This window comes from Eleginops maclovinus, chromosome 1 (genome assembly GCF_036324505.1).
Source record: "Eleginops maclovinus isolate JMC-PN-2008 ecotype Puerto Natales chromosome 1, JC_Emac_rtc_rv5, whole genome shotgun sequence".
NCBI lineage: Eukaryota > Metazoa > Chordata > Actinopteri > Perciformes > Eleginopidae > Eleginops > Eleginops maclovinus.
In genome coordinates, this window is record NC_086349.1 from 11133279 (window position 1) to 11152696 (window position 19418).

At 37.7% G+C, this 19418-nt stretch overlaps 3 protein-coding genes across 7 annotated transcripts; 2 read left to right on the top strand and 1 right to left on the bottom strand.

The window, feature by feature from the left end:
* The first annotated feature begins 94 nt into the window (after positions 1-94).
* On the top strand, positions 95-9771 carry LOC134861303 (outer dynein arm-docking complex subunit 1-like). 5 transcript variants are annotated; one of them, XM_063878416.1, is made up of 15 exons: positions 4119-4201; positions 4551-4619; positions 4813-4912; positions 5318-5507; positions 5611-5733; positions 5905-6018; positions 6192-6259; positions 6654-6826; positions 7483-7605; positions 7694-7776; positions 7881-8049; positions 8614-8795; positions 8880-8974; positions 9122-9209; positions 9554-9771. In XM_063878416.1, the coding sequence occupies exons 2-15, from the start codon at positions 4571-4573 to the stop codon at positions 9578-9580; spliced, it is 1584 nt and encodes a 527-aa protein (XP_063734486.1). In that variant the 5' UTR covers positions 4119-4201; positions 4551-4570; the 3' UTR covers positions 9581-9771. The 5 variants fall into 5 exon arrangements, with proteins under 5 accessions (XP_063734501.1, XP_063734486.1, XP_063734479.1 ...); XM_063878409.1 differs by lacking the exon at positions 9554-9771 and having other exon boundaries at positions 9122-9465; XM_063878423.1 differs by lacking the exons at positions 4551-4619; positions 9554-9771 and having other exon boundaries at positions 4130-4201; positions 9122-9466.
* A 209-nt stretch (positions 9772-9980) lies between these two features.
* zgc:154075 (uncharacterized protein LOC556929 homolog) lies at positions 9981-14645 on the bottom strand. The gene is made up of 14 exons (XM_063878453.1): positions 14460-14645; positions 14054-14162; positions 13629-13713; positions 13473-13546; positions 13299-13358; positions 13030-13137; positions 12792-12848; positions 12557-12687; positions 12277-12331; positions 11917-12009; positions 11671-11805; positions 11151-11252; positions 10758-10922; positions 9981-10588 (listed from the first exon to the last, which is right to left on the bottom strand). The coding sequence occupies exons 1-14, from the start codon at positions 14471-14473 to the stop codon at positions 10436-10438; spliced, it is 1341 nt and encodes a 446-aa protein (XP_063734523.1). The 5' UTR covers positions 14474-14645; the 3' UTR covers positions 9981-10435.
* A 1104-nt stretch (positions 14646-15749) lies between these two features.
* Positions 15750-19321, top strand: taf10 (TAF10 RNA polymerase II, TATA box binding protein (TBP)-associated factor). Its single transcript, XM_063893439.1, has 5 exons — positions 15750-16158; positions 16488-16645; positions 18088-18152; positions 18747-18861; positions 19000-19321. Exons 1-5 carry the CDS (start codon positions 16026-16028, stop codon positions 19087-19089), a joined length of 561 nt encoding a protein of 186 aa, XP_063749509.1. The 5' UTR covers positions 15750-16025; the 3' UTR covers positions 19090-19321.
* Positions 19322-19418: the final 97 nt, after the last annotated feature.

Here is a 19418-nt window from a genome sequence, read left to right on the forward strand (position 1 = left end):
ACATCTGTAGCCCCCACCCACCTCCTTTTTCAAAGATGTGATGGATTGCTCTGAAGGAACTCCCTCACGCTGAGGCAAAATTAAAGATGGATGATCAAAGTCTGACCGGAATCAAGGCCTCCTGTTAGATTTGTATGTGACCTGGGAGACAAGAAACAGCAAAGTTAAATCAGGAATCAATAGAGAGAAAAATCTGATGACAAACAGCGATGATAACTTCTGGAATATCAAGCAAGATTGTTTTCTTTCAACATGCTGTGAAAAGTAGATAAACCCTGAAATATGAAATATTAAGGAAGATAAATGTCTGCCCACCACTCGTCTAACAACGTCTCTAGCTGGAAAAAGGAAATAAGGTAAGTAGGTGTTAACATACGTGTCCTATGGTAACTACATTTGTGTAGGTTGATGTGCTGACATGGTGACACAGGGAATTCTCTTATGGAGGAACCAGCTGTGTACAAACATGTAATAGTAATTAGAGCCCCGTTAGACTGCAGACAGATAATCCTGCTGCTGTTTTCAAAGTCATGGTCGACCTGTCTCATGTTTGAGTTTCACATCCCGCTTAATCGTCCTTCCTGAGATTCAATGTTAGAGGTTGTAACAAAAAAAGTATTTGTATCATAAAAAAAAAAAGAAAAAGGACAATTAGTTTAATCTCAGTTAAAGCTGCTACTTGTGCAAGACGTTGGAAATTGTGTCCAATAAATAAAGAGTTTTAAAGTAGATGAGAAAAATCTGTATAGGCTACCTTATAATAGGATGTTTTGAAAATCCTTGAAACAAAGAGAAATTCTTATGAAAAATATTTAATTGCACCTCTTTGTTACCACCCACCACTTCCTGCAGCCTGACATGGAACGGTCATGTTTGATGTTTTTATTTCAAAGGAGACTGGAATACAGAGGGTATGGTCTATACATATTTTGTATGAACCATTTTAAGAAATAAGGGATAAATAGGTTTAGAAAAGGTATGATTAAGTTCTGAATCACTGCCATTCATTCAGACTTTATCACTACTGTCTGCAGGGTTGTGTGTAATTTGAAAAACACACCCTTCATTTAATCTTTTCAAATTCAATGGATCTGCAGTTTGGTCTGACATGTTGGAGGCGTCAGGGAAAAATTAGGCTCCTCAAATGTCTGAGTGGGCTTCGTACCATGACCTTTGACCTCATTCCGTGAGGAGACAGCTCAGTTATCAAAGAACCACCGGGGAGAAGAGGAGGATGGGCTGAAGAAAGATGTCTGTGCTGCCTTTGATTGTCTGGTAGATTAGGAGCTGCACTAAGGGCCAAAAGAAACTAGTTTCTGTGAAATGTTCTCTTATGCTAAATTGATTGATATTAGTGACAAAAATAACAGTACAGATTACTGATGTTTCCAGCAAACGTAGCTACAGCAAATTAGGGGATGAGAGTTAAAAACACACAAATAAATACTCAAGCAAAGTTGTGTTGTGATGCTACCCCTATAACAGACAAGAAAGCAAAATACTTTTTTTTCCCAGGGTACCAGCTGAGAAAAACAAAAGAGAGTCAGTGAGAGGAAGTGGCAAGGAATAATGTAATTTAAACCCTGTGACATCAGATTTCATGGTGACAGCTACAATAAACGGCAGAGACCCGGGCATGAAAAGAGCGATTCTTTACCCAGGATGCAGCACTGCAGGCGCAGGCAGCTTCCCTTCCTGTGATTTCAGTGTAGAGAGAGGGCCTGCAGGCCCAGCAGGAGGCCTTCCGCAGCCCTGTGATGTTAATCTCCCATTCATTAAAAGTTTCAATTGAAATAAGTGAATGAAAACATGAGAAAAAAGGCTTTTAAGTTCAAAATAAGGAAACATTATTAGAGGGAGGGATTCTTCGCTTCTCAGAAGCAACTCGCTAAGTAAAAAATATTATTTGTTTGCACTAACCAATTGGGGGAGTGTCTTTATCAATTTTGGTAAACAGATGTCACTGGATGACACTGTCAATATTTGCTTGTCTTCACCGTGTTCACATCTTGTTCAGAGGTCAAAGTCTTTTTGAATCACCACATACGATATAGGGTCACCTTTCAGCAGAGAAATGGAACCTAGTGTATGATAGTATGTTTGGAATAATTGCTGTTCAACTGCTGATTATTTACAGTATGTGTGTTTCCACGTTTCGTGACTCAATTGTGGAGCGTAGCGGAGAAATGAGGAGGGCCATAAGTGTTTTCATGGTTTACAGATTTCCTTAGAAAACTATGGAATGATGCCCTTTCCTTAGAAAACAGCCCAGAGTACTGTGGCATCACAAAATGAATCAGCTTTTTTCCTTTCAATCTCTCCTCTCACGCCCACCATCCTTCTCTCACCTTACTTACTCCCGCTCCATCATTTCCTGTTGAGTCACAGGCAGAGCCAGACTGCAACATGTTTTACGTTTTACTGCTCCCCTCTTTGCTTTCCTCCTCCACTTCCTTGTTCACAGATGCCTGTCTTGTAAGGGATAATAATGCAGTGTGACATATCATAGCCCTCCAGCATATTTTAAAGAAAGTAGAATACGAGAAATGTCAAAGCAGACGTAGGAGACTCCCCCTGGCAACATGACTGATACTGTACATGCAGTAAATGACTCTGAGTATCGTAGGATTATTAACTTTGCAGAAAACTAACCATAAAACTTGCCATGACATGTCATCAGTCTAAAGCTTTATCAGGAAATAAAGAGCTTCAAGGGTAAAAGATAAAGTGAGGAAAAACTGTATCAATGGAAATCAACTACTTGGAAAATGTTCCTGGATTTCTGTTGGCTTTTTGCAGCTGTACCCTAATAAAATTTGAGGAAGTGATGCTGTGGTGAGGTAAGGCAGCACGTATATGAAGGCAGTGCGTGCCTGTGTGTGAGGGAGGGTTGAGGGCAGGGCTCTGAGAAACGAAAGGGCTCTGTGGTGGACTGGTTGAGTCATTCAAAAATGCTGCTGCTGACTCAGTTTGCAAACTTGTCTTCAAGAGCATGTCGCCAGTCTATCTGGCATATTGTGTGTGTGTGTGTGTGTGTGTGTGTGTGTGTGTGTGTGTGTGTGTGTGTGTGTGTGTGTGTGTGTGTGTGTGTGTGTGTGTGTGTGTGTGTGTGTGTGTGTGTGTGTGTGTGTGTGTGTGTGTTTGATCTGTACTTGTGAGGACCAAACCTATTAGAGACAGGATAAGGGAAATCCTCCAGGCTGGTTGTTAGAACTCTGAAAATGATTTTAAAAATATAGACAGAAGCTAATATTATTCATTTAGGATTCATCCTATCATAAACTACATACTTGTGGTTTGTTTAAGAAATTTCAGGGGAAATGACATCAAATGGAATATGAAGCTATGAAGGAGTGCCTATGCACACCAATGATCCCATCCTGGCAGCAGGTCAAAGTTTTTCTGTGATTCAATCATTTCGTCATTTCTTCAGTTTTCTTTACACACCCTTCTTGCCACAGCAGTCTTACAATGTGTGGGTCAAACAATCAACACAACGTGATCCATTTGAGAGTATGGACTCTGGGACATACTCCAGAATTACTCATCATCCTGGATGTGTTGCAACGTCCAAGAATGGCTTGCTAATGTGGACATTATTATGTTCAGAGGGTAATTAAGAAGGACACCTCCCTCCATTATGGAATGTGATATTCTGATCAAATTCTACAGGTCTTTTACCTGAGTGTGATGCATTGCTAGTAATACTCTATTTAAAACACTTCGTAATCTGTTCAATTTTAATACAAACTTAAAACATATTGAAATTTTTAAAAATTAGTGGCAGTTGCTTCTTACAAGATACCTGCAGGCATCTTCTTCAGCCAGTTCAGACCTGCAATAAAATATCCAAATGGGTGCCTACAATTAAATCCTGCAAAAGGAAGTTTTCTAATATACTGTACACTATAATCAATTCAGAGCATCATTTTAGAAACTGAAATGCGTTCAGTTAACCGAATGTACATATTTAAATATATACTATAGATTACTAACTCAGCCAGTGCTTCTTCTTTTTTTGAACTGTCAAAATGGTGTTTCATTTAATTCATAATTAATAAGATGTATTTTATTTTATGTCTGATTTTACTGCTGACGTGTAAACACATTACGGCAGTGTGACATCATTCAAAATACTAACGGTTGTAAATTTGGGCTTCACATGATTACGCGTCGCTCATTTACCTACCCAACATGGACGGTAAATAACAACTTCTTGACATATCTTGTCCCCCATCAAGTAATTTGAATTCGTTTGAACCTTTACCCATCTTTAGTTATTTAATTTAGCTCACTGCCAAATCAAGGGTAAAACAAATGGACCAAATAATGCTAACGCTAATTCTGTTAATGCTAGTTAGTAAGCTAACGCTAGTTGTGTAATGTTTACCATTTTAACACTAGTAACACAAGTATTTGAGGCAATTTACTTCAGTGTTTGTTAGGCTCACTTACAAATAAACTACCCAGGTGAACTCGATCAGTGATATGCTAACTCGTTTAAGAAGTGATGAGTCTGGTCAATCTTTAATGTTATTTTTGTTCTTCAGACTCATAGCTGTAATTCAACATGAGTCGGCGATCATCTGCTGGCAGGAGTCTATCACTGGTGGATTACTGTAAATTACGCTCGTCATTATGATTTTACATCTTGTAACTGTAACTTTCAAGTGTCAATTTTCGGTGGTAAACAATAAAGCACTTTTTGTGATACAAGCACGTTAGGCTACTGATGGTTATGTTGCACATAATAAATAACAGTTTCTAGATAAGCCAGTTATCTCACACAAATCATTGTAAAAATAATTTCAGCTGAAACAGATCTGAACAAACTGCAGCAGCAGTATCGCAAAGCAGAAGGAACAAAGAAAGCATATACTGAGAAAACCCAGGTCCTTATATGCAGAGACAGGTAAATGGTGTCCTTTATTGACCAATTTGTGCCAAATATATTTAACAAAGATATGATGTCACATGCTAATGAAAATCGTCTTTAAATGTGGTGTTCTTTTAATCATTAAAGAAAGAGTTAATCATATTGTGTCTGCAGACTAGATTAAAGAGGAAGGGATGTTCAACAACTCTGGCAGATTAAAACCAAAGCAACCCACTTGATAAGTCAACCTTGTCAGTAAAGCCTAGTGTGCCCTGTAGATCCTAAATAGTAAGAGTAAGAAGTAAAAACAGAAGTTTGTAATAATTAAAAAAAAAACATACTTATTTAGATGTTTGAGGCACCAATTCTTTGTGTAATTTGTTTCACATGTTTTTTACAAACACTGTGTAAAATGATATGTTTGTGTATCTGTGTCATCAGACAAGAGATCCAGAGGCTCCAGGACGAACGTGAAAAGCATGTACGCAGTCTAAGGTTCTCTCAGAGTAGATTTACACGTTGGAGTGATGCTAGTGTTGTTCAAGACCTCACTGACATGTTGGTCTCTGGGGACAAAATAGACCAGGACTTGCAAGCAGAAAAGGGCAAAGGGGCGTCTTTGAAAGAACAGGTGAAGTGGTTTTTTTTTCAGTAGACTAATACAATGCCAAACAGTGAACTTCCCTTTTTTTTCTTACCACAATACACCTGACATTGTTTTGAAATGTTTTAAGATCGTAAAATGGGAGAGGAAGTTGGCAGAACAGAAGACTGGTGGAGGAACTTCGCAGTGCAGTATAAAACCTTGGAGATACTTACTGAAAAACACTTTTTTCATGGAAAGCAAACTGCACAGAGTTAGTGATACACAACAACTTCACTTGACTGCAAATGCAATGTTTCACCAATATGTCCTATTTCCATTTGATCTGTTTACCTTAAACATTAAAGCTTCTGTTTTGTGTACTCCACCGTGACACCTGTTACTAAAAAACTCAAACTTTAACTAAGGTATATTTCTTTTCTAGGCTACCAAATGCTTCAATACAACGATGACCAGGAATGGAGAGTTGAGGGATGAGCTAAAGACAATGCAGGTTGAGAAGAAACAGTTCCTACATGTTCAATCTCGCCTGGGAAAGGTACATTCACTTAACATTTGTCAGTTCCTTAATGAGCTTTTTTTCATTTTTATATAGCGGCATACAAGATGTGGCTGTTAATTGTTGAGATGGTTTACTGTGGGAGGGCCAGTGATGGGGTCTTAATAAAAAGTTGAGAATGTAGACATCTAACTCTGTTTTATGTCTTCCAGGAGCTGCATGCACTTCGCAAGGATATTGGTAACCTGATGGCTAAATGCACTGAAGCCTTAAATGCCAGGTAAACAATTTAGCAGCACCCTAAATGTATTTTATGTATATTTAATATATTTTTCCTTTATTATGACCTGCTGTGTTAGGTGTGCATATTCGTATTTGTACTTATCGAGGAGAGGAAAGAAAAGGCATTTGTTTTGAAAGTGACTATCATACTTTCAAAGAAGCAGTCCCACTTTCATTCAGCTGAGCCTTAAAGCTTCTTCCATGTCTTGGTTTATGAAGGAAACCAAAAATGCATGACTCAGACTTCATTTGCAAAAGTTATTGAGGCACACTTACAAGTGTCTGCTTACATTTTACTCTAATATTCTTTTGATAGCTAACATCTTACATTAAGATAGCACAGGTACAATGTATAACTCTCCAATGTGTTGTATATTTATTGTTACATCTAGTGTGAAGTGTCAGGAAAGACACAGAATTCTAATGGAGCAGAATTCTAAGGATGTGGCTCAGTTCATCAAACAGAGTAGCAGCCTGGAACAAGACATTTCTCGAAACTGCAAATTTGAGGTTTTCCTTGACATAAAGGACATTGTACGCAACATCCCGGACACCGGAGACAAAGGTAATTCATTATCTCATTATTTGAACAAAAATGTGTTAGGCCACCTTTCTTACCTGAGACCGAATTACAGTGTGTCATGCATTTGAATGGATCACAATCCACTTTTTGGTGTTTTTGAGAAAAATTAGAATCACGATTGTATTATTATGAAATAAACATTTACAGTTTGGCAAACAAAAATGCCTCATCAATATGACTCTGATATTGCATCGCAATGTGATACTTTTTCAGTGCTAACAGACATTCTGATTATCACTGTTAATGAGACCATTAAAAAAAATCTACAAATAAAATGAAACAATGACACCTTGTGTTCGGAATATGTTACTGCATGACCCGCAAATAACGGACAGAACTTAGTATTATTACTGAGCACACACATCCGATTATTGTTTTTTCTCTTCTTCTTTGGCTCATGGATTTTCTTTTATTATCAAACCATTTTGAATCATTTTTTTACATTTGAAATAAAATATGCTTTTAGTATTTCAATACATGTATCTGTAACCCAATACTTATTTTGTGTGCTTTACATTATTCCTTTTATAGAGTAACTTTAGTAAATGTAGTTATTTATTATTTATCCATTGGGTATTATAGTTAAGCAAGGACATTTTAATATACGTTTCACTTAAGTTTCATATTTGTCCCTACAGTGAAGCGCAAGCAATTGGATTCTAAGGAATTGGCTCCACAAGATTTTGAGGATGCTATCAAAAAGATCCTCGAAGTAACAGAAGAAAAGGACATGGACAAACTTGTCAGGAACTTCCTACAAAGTAAGTCCTTATTAAAACAAGTAGAGGGTCAATGGAAGTTGCGCCTCATTAACAGCAATTGAAATATGTTGTGATTTATTTCCAATAGTGGAGGAGCACAACTTCACTTTACTGAAATGTGTCAACTATCAGCAAAATGAAGCAGAGACCCTTCGAAGGCAGATCTCTCAGGTTGGTTTTTCTCTGTGTGTTTGTGTGGGACTGTGTTAAGAGGGAGAAAAGAAGAAAATAAAAGTAATTGCGGTTGTACACTCCTTTATGTCTTGGACTGAAAGCGTTGCATTGAGAGAGAGATGTTTGTAGCTGAGAAACAACGGCAGCAAGACCAGCACCAGGCTCTTCAGGTTAAAGTCTCCATCAGGCAAGAGGCTATGGAGCAGCAGCTGGCAGGTTTCCAAATGCGTGTTGACTTCATGGAAAAGCTCCTAGATCAGCTCAAAGAAGGTACTGCATAGGGCAACCCTGCAAAACAATATCTAACAGAAATGTATAGAGTGCTTTCCTAGTGTTAGCATTCACCCACACAGAAACAGAAAGTACTCTCCAGGAGAGATTAACATTCACAAACGGGTATGGAGATGAATTGGAGTTCAGTAAATTGCCCTAAAACATTTTGACAAGTTTAGCGCAGCTAATGCTGCCCCCTGCTGCTAGAGTTTAGCTATTTGTGTGTGTATTTTCTCGCTAGGAAACACATGTATTGTTGAAATAAAGAAAATTGGGATTACACAACCTGACTCAGAATTCATGTACATTTAAGTTTATTTTTTTATTCATGTCAATGTGCTCTGTGTTAGGTCTTAAATGTAGATGTAATCTTGACAACAGCACCAGCAAACACCTGTCATGCCAGTCATCATCACATGTGAATAAGTATAGACAAATAGTAAATAGCATTACATAAAATGTATTACAATGAAACTTTCATCTACCAGTGGAAGTTCAAATGAACATAACAGTCTCATAGATATATTGTCCTTTTTTAAATCACATAACTCCTTTTACTAGGTGTTGAGTCATTGCTTCAGATCAGCTGTGACAGCTTTGAGATCTGCCCCCAGTTGGGCTCCTCTGATGGAGTCCAGGATGAAAACATCCCAGAGTACCTGAGAAAGGTGGAGAACAGAGTCAATGAGCTTCTCTCACTGCAGTCCTTTCTTTACTTCCAGGACAACATTAATAGCCAGTGGGTAAGTGAACATGAAGAAATGTAAATGTTCTGTTAACCGGTCACTTGTTTTATGCTGCAAATTAATATAGTTTCTCCTCTCCAGGACATGGACAGTCTGAGCACCATTGCTGGGCAGCTCCTGGGAAAGACCCCCACAGCTGTGAACCTCCCCTCTGCTGCTGAGACCCCTGCACCTGTGTAGGTGTTGTTTTAATCTAGATAAGGGTGCAAGTATCAGACATCAGGCTCAAAAATTCACGATACAGAATTATTAATCAAAGGCAGACCAATAGCGACACCATAAACACATTATGTACGTTTTGATGTATGAATTTACATTCTCAGTGCTGATCCAGACCTGGTGGAGTCGGTGCTGTTGGAGGCAAAGGAGCCAGTGAGGAGAGATGATCTACTGACACTGGTCAATAACAGGGTTAGAGTAACTAAAATAATTTCTTCGAAACGTAACATTTAAAAATGAGGAAATTGTTGATATGAAGCTCTTGTTACCCACATGTATTTCTTTTTTTGTTTATTCCCCACATGGCTGTTATTTTTTTTTAAAAACTAAAAACATGTAGGTTATGGTGGAAAGGAGCAGGGAGGAGAAAATCTTGTTTTACCTGCTCCAACATTAAGAATATTATCTGTCACAAAGTGTAACCCGTCTATGTAGGTTGATATTTCCATATTAAAGCTCTCATCCAATAGCTGATTGTATTAGGGTTATTGAATGTTAATGACAAAAAGGAAATTATATCATTATTTTTCCCTCAGGCTCAGAGGAAAAAGAAGACTGACTGATGTGGACAGTCGATGCTGCTCCTGAGTCAGCGGAAAAAAGTCTATGCTGGGTTTTATATTTTCTAAAAGCTTTATTATATTGTATGCTTTTCCAGTGAATGTTTAGATGGACATAATATGTTGTTCATCAGTTATTGACTTGAAAGAAGAGTGAGAAGTAGTGGCATTTATGTATATCAATGTGCATTTCTTAACAGTCTTGTGAATTAAATAAATGTAATTCAGTTTAGTAATGTATTCTTTACTTTTCTTAATTCTTGTTTTCGGACATTAAAGCCCAAAGCATGATAAGATATTATTTAAAGTGACAGATAAACGGGTGACAAAGTAGAAAACCGTGAGATTTTTAAACACTCTGACAAAGCCGTACGACTTAGAGGAAACAATGACTCAAAGGCAATTTAAATTGCACAGATTTTCACATTTTTACTAGAAAGTATAAGAATACTTTACATTAACATAATTTAATCACATAGAAGAAAACATGCTGAACAAATTATAATATTGGCATAAAACTTCATATTTAAAAGATAAACAGGTTGACCTGTTTATTCAATTTCTCACACACACACACACACACACACACACACACACACACACACACACACACACACACACACACACACACACACACACACACACACACACACACACACACACACACACACACACACACACACAAACAATACAGTAATCAATCAGCCCCATTACACTCCACAATTTGGCCCTCGGTTCAGATGATTGGTCTAACTTTAAAGACTGAACAGCTGTAGTAAGCTGATTGGGTAGAAGCAATAAAGAATTACACCTGTTGCTACGCTTCATTATGCTGTTGATTTTAAGGTGACATCAGTTTCATGGCAACGTGTTTTTGGTCGTCGAGCTGTGGCCCACGTCCCCACAGTACACCACTCTGCCATCCAGCCGCGAGCGCTCAGCTTCAAACACCAGCAGGTGGCTCAGAAGCGTCTCTTCGGGACCAGAGCGAATCAGGGACGGATCATTGTTCTGCTCTCACAAAAACACATAAACCACCTCAGTCAGTGTTTCCAAGTCCTAAACAGGATTTTAATGTCAATACAGTAGACACTTAATCTGCCAAAACACCTGCAGGTACAGGCAAGATTCAAATCAATACCAAGCCAAGACTATATATAATAAATATAGTATAACTCACAGCCACAGCAGAAACAAAGGCATCCATAAGGTAGTAGTCTGCTCCACCATGACCACTCATGGACATGAAGCGCCTGGGGGTTCCACTGTGAGGCGTGTGCTTTGTGGATCTTTGGGTCAGGAAGTCAAACACACGTACCTCATGGCCGTCACATGACAGCTCCCCCTGAGAAGACACAGATCATTATACAATGTCATACACCAATTCATTTGTGGTCAACACTAGTGATTGTTTTCATTATAATCCCCTTGTTTAATACGTTTGGTTAAGTAGAATGACTCTGTGAGGCAGCAGATGATTTATCTTTTTCTCGCTGACTTCTATTATTTTTTAGCAATTCTTTTATCTTCAGTATTAGCATTTATTCCCTTTTCTCATTCCTGCCAGTCCCACCTTGCTGCCATAGATAGTTGTTTTTCGTTTGCATATTTCCTCAGTGAAAGCCACCATGGAAAAGGCTGCCGTCAGACCCCCTTCAAACTCCATGTTAACAACCTAGGCAGACAGAACATGAGAAAAGACGCCACATTAGAACATGTTAGCTGGTTTAATCCAGATTTTTTGGATTCTAAAGATTTTCATTCCAGAAGTTTCAGGTTACATTAACCCAGAAAGGTACAGACTCCTTCATCACATCTTAATTGTTACTTTAAATACAGTTGAGAAAAAGTTTTGAGGATTTCTTTATACCCATAGCAATCAATAAATAGTGTCACTTAATTTATTTAAAGAGTTAACGATTTTTGCTTTATATGAAATGAAAATTCAATTCTTCACCCGATGAAGAATAATTACTAACCCTGTTGATACCACCAAGTTTCATTTAATCTTCATCAAAGCTTAATGTTAATATGGGTATGATTGAGTATGGATTGCTATGTAGATTAAGAGTGAGTGTCGAGTGTTTTCTAACCTGGTTACTGCAGACATCATTGTCACACTCGTAGACACAGCGGCCATACGGTCCAGTCTTCAGGGCCTCAGTTACTGACTCAATGTCTGGGAATGAGTTCGGACAAATGACTGATACAGGCCATCCAGTGTTACCCTAAAACACACACACAGAACATATGAAAACATGCTTAGCAAATAAAGTATGATGTTCACATGTGGTAAAGCAGCCCATGTAATGAGTTTGTGGGAATAACATGGTTGAAACCTGTTTCACTCTATCCATGTAGATTTTGCTTGCCGAGTATGGACAGTCTGCTTCTATTGAACAATCCAGGCAACGATTCCCAGCTCCTGCTGGCTGCGAAAGAAAACAAAATCACATTTTATATTCACGCATAGTGTAGATACTGAAATAATCCAAAGAACTGTCATAGATGTTATACATCTGAATGACACAAATAGCAGCAACTTTAAAAAGCATTTAAAATGTGCAATGGCATTTGCTTTTTCCCATAATGTTTATAGAGCTTTAATAAAAAGTGTGTTCAAATGTGCAGTGGCTACTGGTTTCTATTGTTATAGTGATCATTTCTTTGTATCCACATTCTAGGAAGAGACCACAGACCTTGTCTTTTTTTCTGAAGTGGCTGACAGATCCAAATGATGTAACTTTCACACACCTGCCAAGTACAAACAACAAAGTTAATAATTCATGAATGACAAGAAAAGTAAGAATGACCCCACAGAAAGCAACCTTGTTCACATGTTGAATAAAAGTGTTATTACATCTTCTTCTATTTTTTAAAACATGTTTTTATTGATTTTTCACATCTATTGCATTACACAAACAACTGTTACTACATATTACTTGTGAATATCAGATGAGCATGGAGTTGATGGGTTACCTGCGTGCTCCTGCCCAGTGATGTATTAAGTCGATGTCATGGCACGATTTAGCCAAAAGAGCAAAAGAGCTCTCTGCTTCATTCCTCCAGTTCCCTCGGACAAATGAGTGAGCAAAGTGGTAAAACCCAACCTGGAACGAGAAGTTGACAAGACTCATCGTTAAGAGTTATGCCTTGATGGTAATCATGTTTATTATGAAATCAGGAATGGTTCATATTTAATGAATGGGCAGACCGGCTCAAGGTGCTGAATGTGCATCACATCACCTATGGCTCCAGCATCGATCAGCTCCTACAAAGAAAAACAATGAAGTTAAAATTCTAATTTGAACTTTCTTCACCCCTTAACTTTCTGTTTCTGTGTGTTCTAATTGAAACACATTATTTAAAAGCTTATTAAAACTCTATTACAGGTTTTTTAAGGTACCCAAATGTACCCAACAAATATTTTTTAGAAACAGAAATATGTTCACCTTTATCTTGTGCGTGACGGGATCATACCGGAGAACGTGTCCCACTGATAACATCACGCAACTCTGAGTGCAAGCCTCCACGATCGCCGTGCAGTCTTCAGCAGTCGTCTAATGTTGTCACATGAACACAAATGAAATCACAGAAATGAGGCAGGAAAAAGATTCGTATTTGAAAAGGTGTTTTTAGACATCTAGAAATCATTCTGTACAAACACAACACCCATGTTTAGGTTAAAGTTGTGCTTCGAGTTTATTTACAGGACACTCACTGCCATTGGTTTCTCCAGAAGAACATGGTAGCCCTTCTTTGCAAAAGCTACTGCAGGTTCCTTGGGAAAAAACTGGTTTATTAGTAAGAATAGCAAAATACCATAACAACATTTCCAGATAATTCAGAGAGGTAACAAAAACTGAGATTTGCACATATATATTATCTAGTGTACCTTATGTAGGCGGTCTGGAGTACAAATCGCCACCGCATCTGCAAACTTTTCTCTTTCAACCATAGTGTGCCAATCTGAAAAATACCATTCACTAATTTAGTATAATGTAGGTTATTATGAACAATGAAATGCTTTTTTTTTTCTTTTGATGCTCACCTTCAAATATGTTTTCATCTACAATGTGGTGTTGCTGTTGAAGTTTAGTGCGAGCAAATTTCCTTGGATCAGCTACTCCAACAACCTGAAAGAGTTTAAGTTAATGAACTGGACATAAAGTTCATTACAACTTATATAAAAAACAAATATTCAGATATTTAGTAAAGTTAAGCAGTCATACAGTAGGAAAAACTTCTGTATCAAATTGTACTTTTAGTAGCCTAACAGACAGCATATAATGGATTTATTTGTAATTTAATTACAATGTTTATTACATGAATATATTGTCCATGATCTCATCTTTCGTTATATGTCCCATATATATATTATGGTGCAACGTTGTGTTTTTTAATCAATAAAGAAAACAATCCAAGAAAATGACAGCTCGTTAAACAAGATAAGACAGCAGTGCGTCCTCTCCTGACCTTAAGGCGTTCCGGGTGGATGGCTCCAAAGTTGGAGTAGATCTCTCCCCGACAGCCAGCTCCCACCACGATGATACGGACGGGGGAAGTCATGTTGGCAGCCTGTGAACTTTACAACAAATCAAAGCTTTTAATGGTTGTAAGGTAACACACACTCACCAGTCCCAGTCTACACTCCCTGTGTGCAACATCATACTTCCTGATAGGGTTATTATTCCCTACACAGCTCTTTAGAAATAGACCAATCAGCATGTAAAGGTGGACTAAAGTTAAGTATGTAAACCAATTATTTAAAAAATACGCTGATGAAACACTTCAACACAATCAAAGGTGGACATCTAGCTCATTAAAACAGTTATGGTTAAATATATACACATTTCTCGGTTTATGACATTTCACGCAATACCTGTTTTGTCCCATTCAACTGTCAAATCCCTCTGTTTCCGTGTTGGTCCAAATGTTATACAGAGACACGACTACAAACACATCGGAGTCTGGTCAGCATTTGACTACAACGACGCTGGTTCACTTCTTCGGACAAACAAATCCGACCGTATATCACCCACAAAGTTGCGTAACGCCCCCTGCAGTGTGCACGAGGATGATGTTATGTTGCATTCAATGCTGCTCGTAAATATAGACTGTATATCGTAAACATTTATTTCATGTTTTAGGAACGTTAAAATGATGAAATTCCAAATATTGAATATATACGAGTGGATATTATTCAAACATCAATATGATACAATATCTGAACAAACCACGCAGCTGGAGTGGCTGTTTTATTTGAGTCGGGAAACCCGTCGGGGTCGTTGAGGTCACAGCAGTCATGCCACAAACGCGTGGCCATGTCACGTTCTCCACGTCTTTTAAACTGTGTTGTTTACTATACGATAATTTGCTTCATGGCCATTAATTTGTTTGTTCAACACGCAGGCTAACTTACGGTGGTGTATTGCTATCACACTAAAAAAAAAAATAAGGCTCAGTATCAAGTAATTACGTGAAAGTTTCTTGTTATAACAAGAAACTTTCACGTAATTACTAACTCAATGGTTCACCATATAGAGCACAACACTTCGCCCCTTGGCTGATGCATCAAACATTTCCGACAGCAGCCGAAGCCAACACATATTTGAGATTAGTATTTCAAAATGCCAGACGCTTTAAATGTATTGGATTCAAACATTTTCTCTTCTTGCTTTACTTTATTTCTTTTAACTATTCAAACGGTATTATTATTATTATTATTATTATTATTATTATTATTATTATTAATAATACATCAAAACTCATTGGTCACCCCGGCTTGACCCCCGCAAAAAACTTTTAAATCCATATGACCTGCACTTTCTTACCTTTTCACTTCCACAAAGACATACATTCTAATAACGGTATAATGGGTAAAGTATTTCCCACTTAATATAAACACTTAATGAAAATAGAGATATTGATTGTAAGAGTGTTTATTTTTAACCTCTTTATTCTCTTTACTTATCACAGTTTTTCTTCAAGTGGTTTTTACTAATACTACTAAACCTCTATCACTCGTTGAGCTTTAGCTATACAGTTGCCTACCTAGTTAAGTGCTGCTACAACTAAATCCTGAGAACATAATGCAACAAAAGAAGAGAGACTGAGTATTTGCCCCCCAAAACTCAAATTTAACTTTAGAGGGTCTTCGGGAATCTTCGACCACCTTCGTCAGATCCGGGTCACGTGACGCGATTAGCCCTGCAGCCAGGGTGAGCTCAGCTTTCTGCAGCTACAAACATTTCGGATGCTAGCTAGCGCCTATTCCGGTGATTTGTATTACCTCTGATTCAACTTAATATATTAACTTCCCAAAAAGTATTTTCTGATAGACTAATCTTAGAGCTACATAGTACGGGGTTGTGCTGTTGGCCATATTAAGACGTTTTCTCTGTGCTAGCTAGCCAAGGTTAGCGCTGCAGCTAACGGTAACATCAACATGAATATTGACAACGTTAATCAATCTGTCACAACTGGAGTGTCATCCACGACTTCTTCAACTTCAAGTAACTGTATCGCAAATGATAATGCAACAACCAACGTCAGCAGCATCCCGTCGGTCACGAGTAATGGTAATTATTTGACTTTTACTAGCTCAATGTTATCGTCCGTGTGATTGTGCACACCACCTATGTTAATTTAAGGCAGGATAACTTCTTTATTTCTACAAAAGATGGTTCCATGTAACTAATATCGTGTTTCGAGTTATGCGTTGTCATGTTTCCAGTTGTTTTATTTGAAGCACTACTTTTGCCCAAACCTTTCTTAGGGTGATACTGATAAACAACTTTTTCTAGAAATAAAGACCATATCATCCAATTATTTTAACAATGCACACGATATGTATATCATGTTGATGCCTTCGTTTTGAATGAACTCATCCCAAACACCTGTATTGCAGCTCCACCCGCACCGGCCATGGTGACACCATCAGCAGACTCATCCGTCTCCAACGGCGTGTATGTTCCTGGCGGCATCACCAATGGAGATGTGAAGCCTGCCCTTGCGACCATGCCGCTGGCAGACTTCCTAATGCAGCTGGAGGAGTATACTCCCACAGTAAGTCGAATTGTGTCAGTCAGCTTACTGAATGCTGCACTCACTGAAAAGGGTGAGGTCTGAGATGAGTCCAGAATTTTAAATTATTTCAAATTTTCATGTTGAGTTTGTCTTTTTTGCAAGCCACGGATACTGATCATCATCAACCATGTTAAATAGATATTCTGTGATAATAACATATCCATATGGGTGTCTGTTTCTGACTTATCCAATTAGTTGAATAACTGAAAAAGCAACACATTCAATCACATTGATACATTAACCCTGTAAATCCTATATTGCCATAAAGCAGCCCTGAATATTTTGCATCTGTTCAAATGGTATCCTTAAAAAATGTTGCTCAGTAGAGAGCACATCTCACTCTGCTGTTCCTCCAGGCAGTTTTTCAGCCAAGATGGTGGCAATGATTAACTAAAATAGGGATTTATTCATCTCATACCACTCAATCAATCAATCAAATCCCGCAAGGGGCGAATGGTTATGGGCAGCTTATGTCATGTACTCAGACAGGAACATACAGGAAGAAAGCACACAGATACACCCGGGAGCATGGATGTGGATCATTCCAATTTAAACGATAAATAGTTCATATCATTACAATAAATAAGTAAATAAAAGTCAAGTTGAAAGACTTATCAAGAATTGAAAGGCTTGAGTGCAGAGGGGATGAACGATTTTGACCTAACTTTAGTTGATCATGAAATATCAGGTATGCAATAAATCCGCAAATGTTCCTGTTTCAAATAAGAACCTTGTTTTTTATTTATATCATTTTATACCAAATTAAAGATGAAAATGTGAACTGCAATCAAAAAGCTAAGGCATGTTTTTAGCCTAGCTGAATTTTTTAATTACATATTTTCCCAACTGAAGTAGTTGTTGATCTCAACACAGCCCCTATCTGTTGGTCAAACATTAAGAGTCAGGTGTCAGCAACGGTACAAAATGGTCAATAGAAAAGTTATTTCAAATGTGTAATTTTCTGAAACATTAAGACGTCCTTAAGCGGAAAGTCGTAAATAAGCAGTAACTATATTAGGCGGTGTGTTAAGTGGGATGCAATCTGAGCTGAGGACGGATGCACGTTCACTAACATAAGCACACACAATATCACATTATCTCTACCAGACATAATGAAATATTAAAGTAGTTGTCAATATTGAATTGACAATTGAGACAAATTCATATGTTCCTAGCTTTAGTAAACATCTTATTTTAACTGGCCATGCCTTCCTTAGACAGTAACTAAGTGAGTTTCTTCAGTGGCCAGAGACTGTACCTGTGTTCTAGCTAAAGGCAATTGTGCTGAACAACTCTGCATGATCAACATACAGTAATAATGATCTTCACAGATAAGTGTCAGCTGCAGTTAAAGTGGGCTATGTGAATCTTGGCCACAAGCTGAAGTCTGCTCTTTTTTTCTTCTAACTTTTTCCCCTCAGATTCCTGATGCAGTTACAGGTTACTATCTTAACCGAGCTGGCTTTGAGGCTTCCGATCCAAGAATGTAAGTGGCACGAGGTCTGACTCTATGCAAAAAAGGCTACGTCAAAGCTTGAGTTGATTGGTTTGTCTAGATATCTCTTAGAACAAAAAGACACAAATTACAGGGCTGTTTTTCGAGTTGAAGGGCAGGCAAAAAATAAATCTTAGCAACTGCAGGTGGAATCCTTTACAACATATGAATAAGAGGACCATTGTAAAACCCTTTAGTTAAAAACACTACATATAAGCAATCAATGTATCAGTCTATTCAGCTTTTTAAAATAATTTACTTGTGTATTTTTTAAAGAAAGCTGAGATTATAACTCTATTGTAAACCTATCTTACAAACTAAGAAAAACTGACTGAGTGACTTTTATCAAATGGACACCAAGAAGCTGTTGTTTACCTGTGAACTGTATTTAGTATATGTCAATACCGCAACCTATATTCCATAATTATTTTTGTATGAACATAAAGTACAGACTCGTAAGCTTAGTGTTCCCTGTATTGCCAACTTTATGATGGTATTTTGGACATGAGAAGGGAAGATGCAATCAGGGGAACTTTTGAATCTGAGTGAAAAGCACAACAATGATTTTCTTTTTTATTTCTTTAGAATCCGTTTGATCTCCCTTGCTTCTCAGAAGTTTATCTCAGACATTGCCAATGATGCGCTGCAGTACTGTAAAATGAAGGGCACTGCCTCAGGAAGCTCGAGGAGTAAGACAAAGGTCAGTGCTACTTTTATTTGTAATATGTGCTTTAAATCTAATACACAAATTCATTAATTTGATTTGGCTATACGTTTGAAATAATATGTTCTTCCTGATGGGTATTAAGGTTTTGTATTTGTTCTACTCTACTTATAGGATAAGAAGTACACTCTGACTATGGAGGACCTGACTCCAGCCCTTACAGAATATGGCGTGAATGTCAAGAAACCATATTACTTTACATAGAACTGTCTTTCTTTAAGCCATTTTGCTTTTGCTAGGTTTATCTCCCTGCTGACCAACTACAGTCTGTCAACACCTTTATTGCTAAATGTTTTTTTTATCTTGGTGCTTTAGTACAGCTTTGACAAATCTTTGTAGTCACTCTGCCATTTGTTATTTTTTTGTGGAGCCACCTTTGCATTATGTTTAATTGTATGATTATGTTTTATTGTGAAAATAAAACCTTTAACAGAAACCCTTTGTGTGTGAGATTTTGGATATGTTCAAATACAGCCCCTTTTTATATTATTTGAACCAAAGATATGTGAACGTACAATTAGGAACATAGCTGC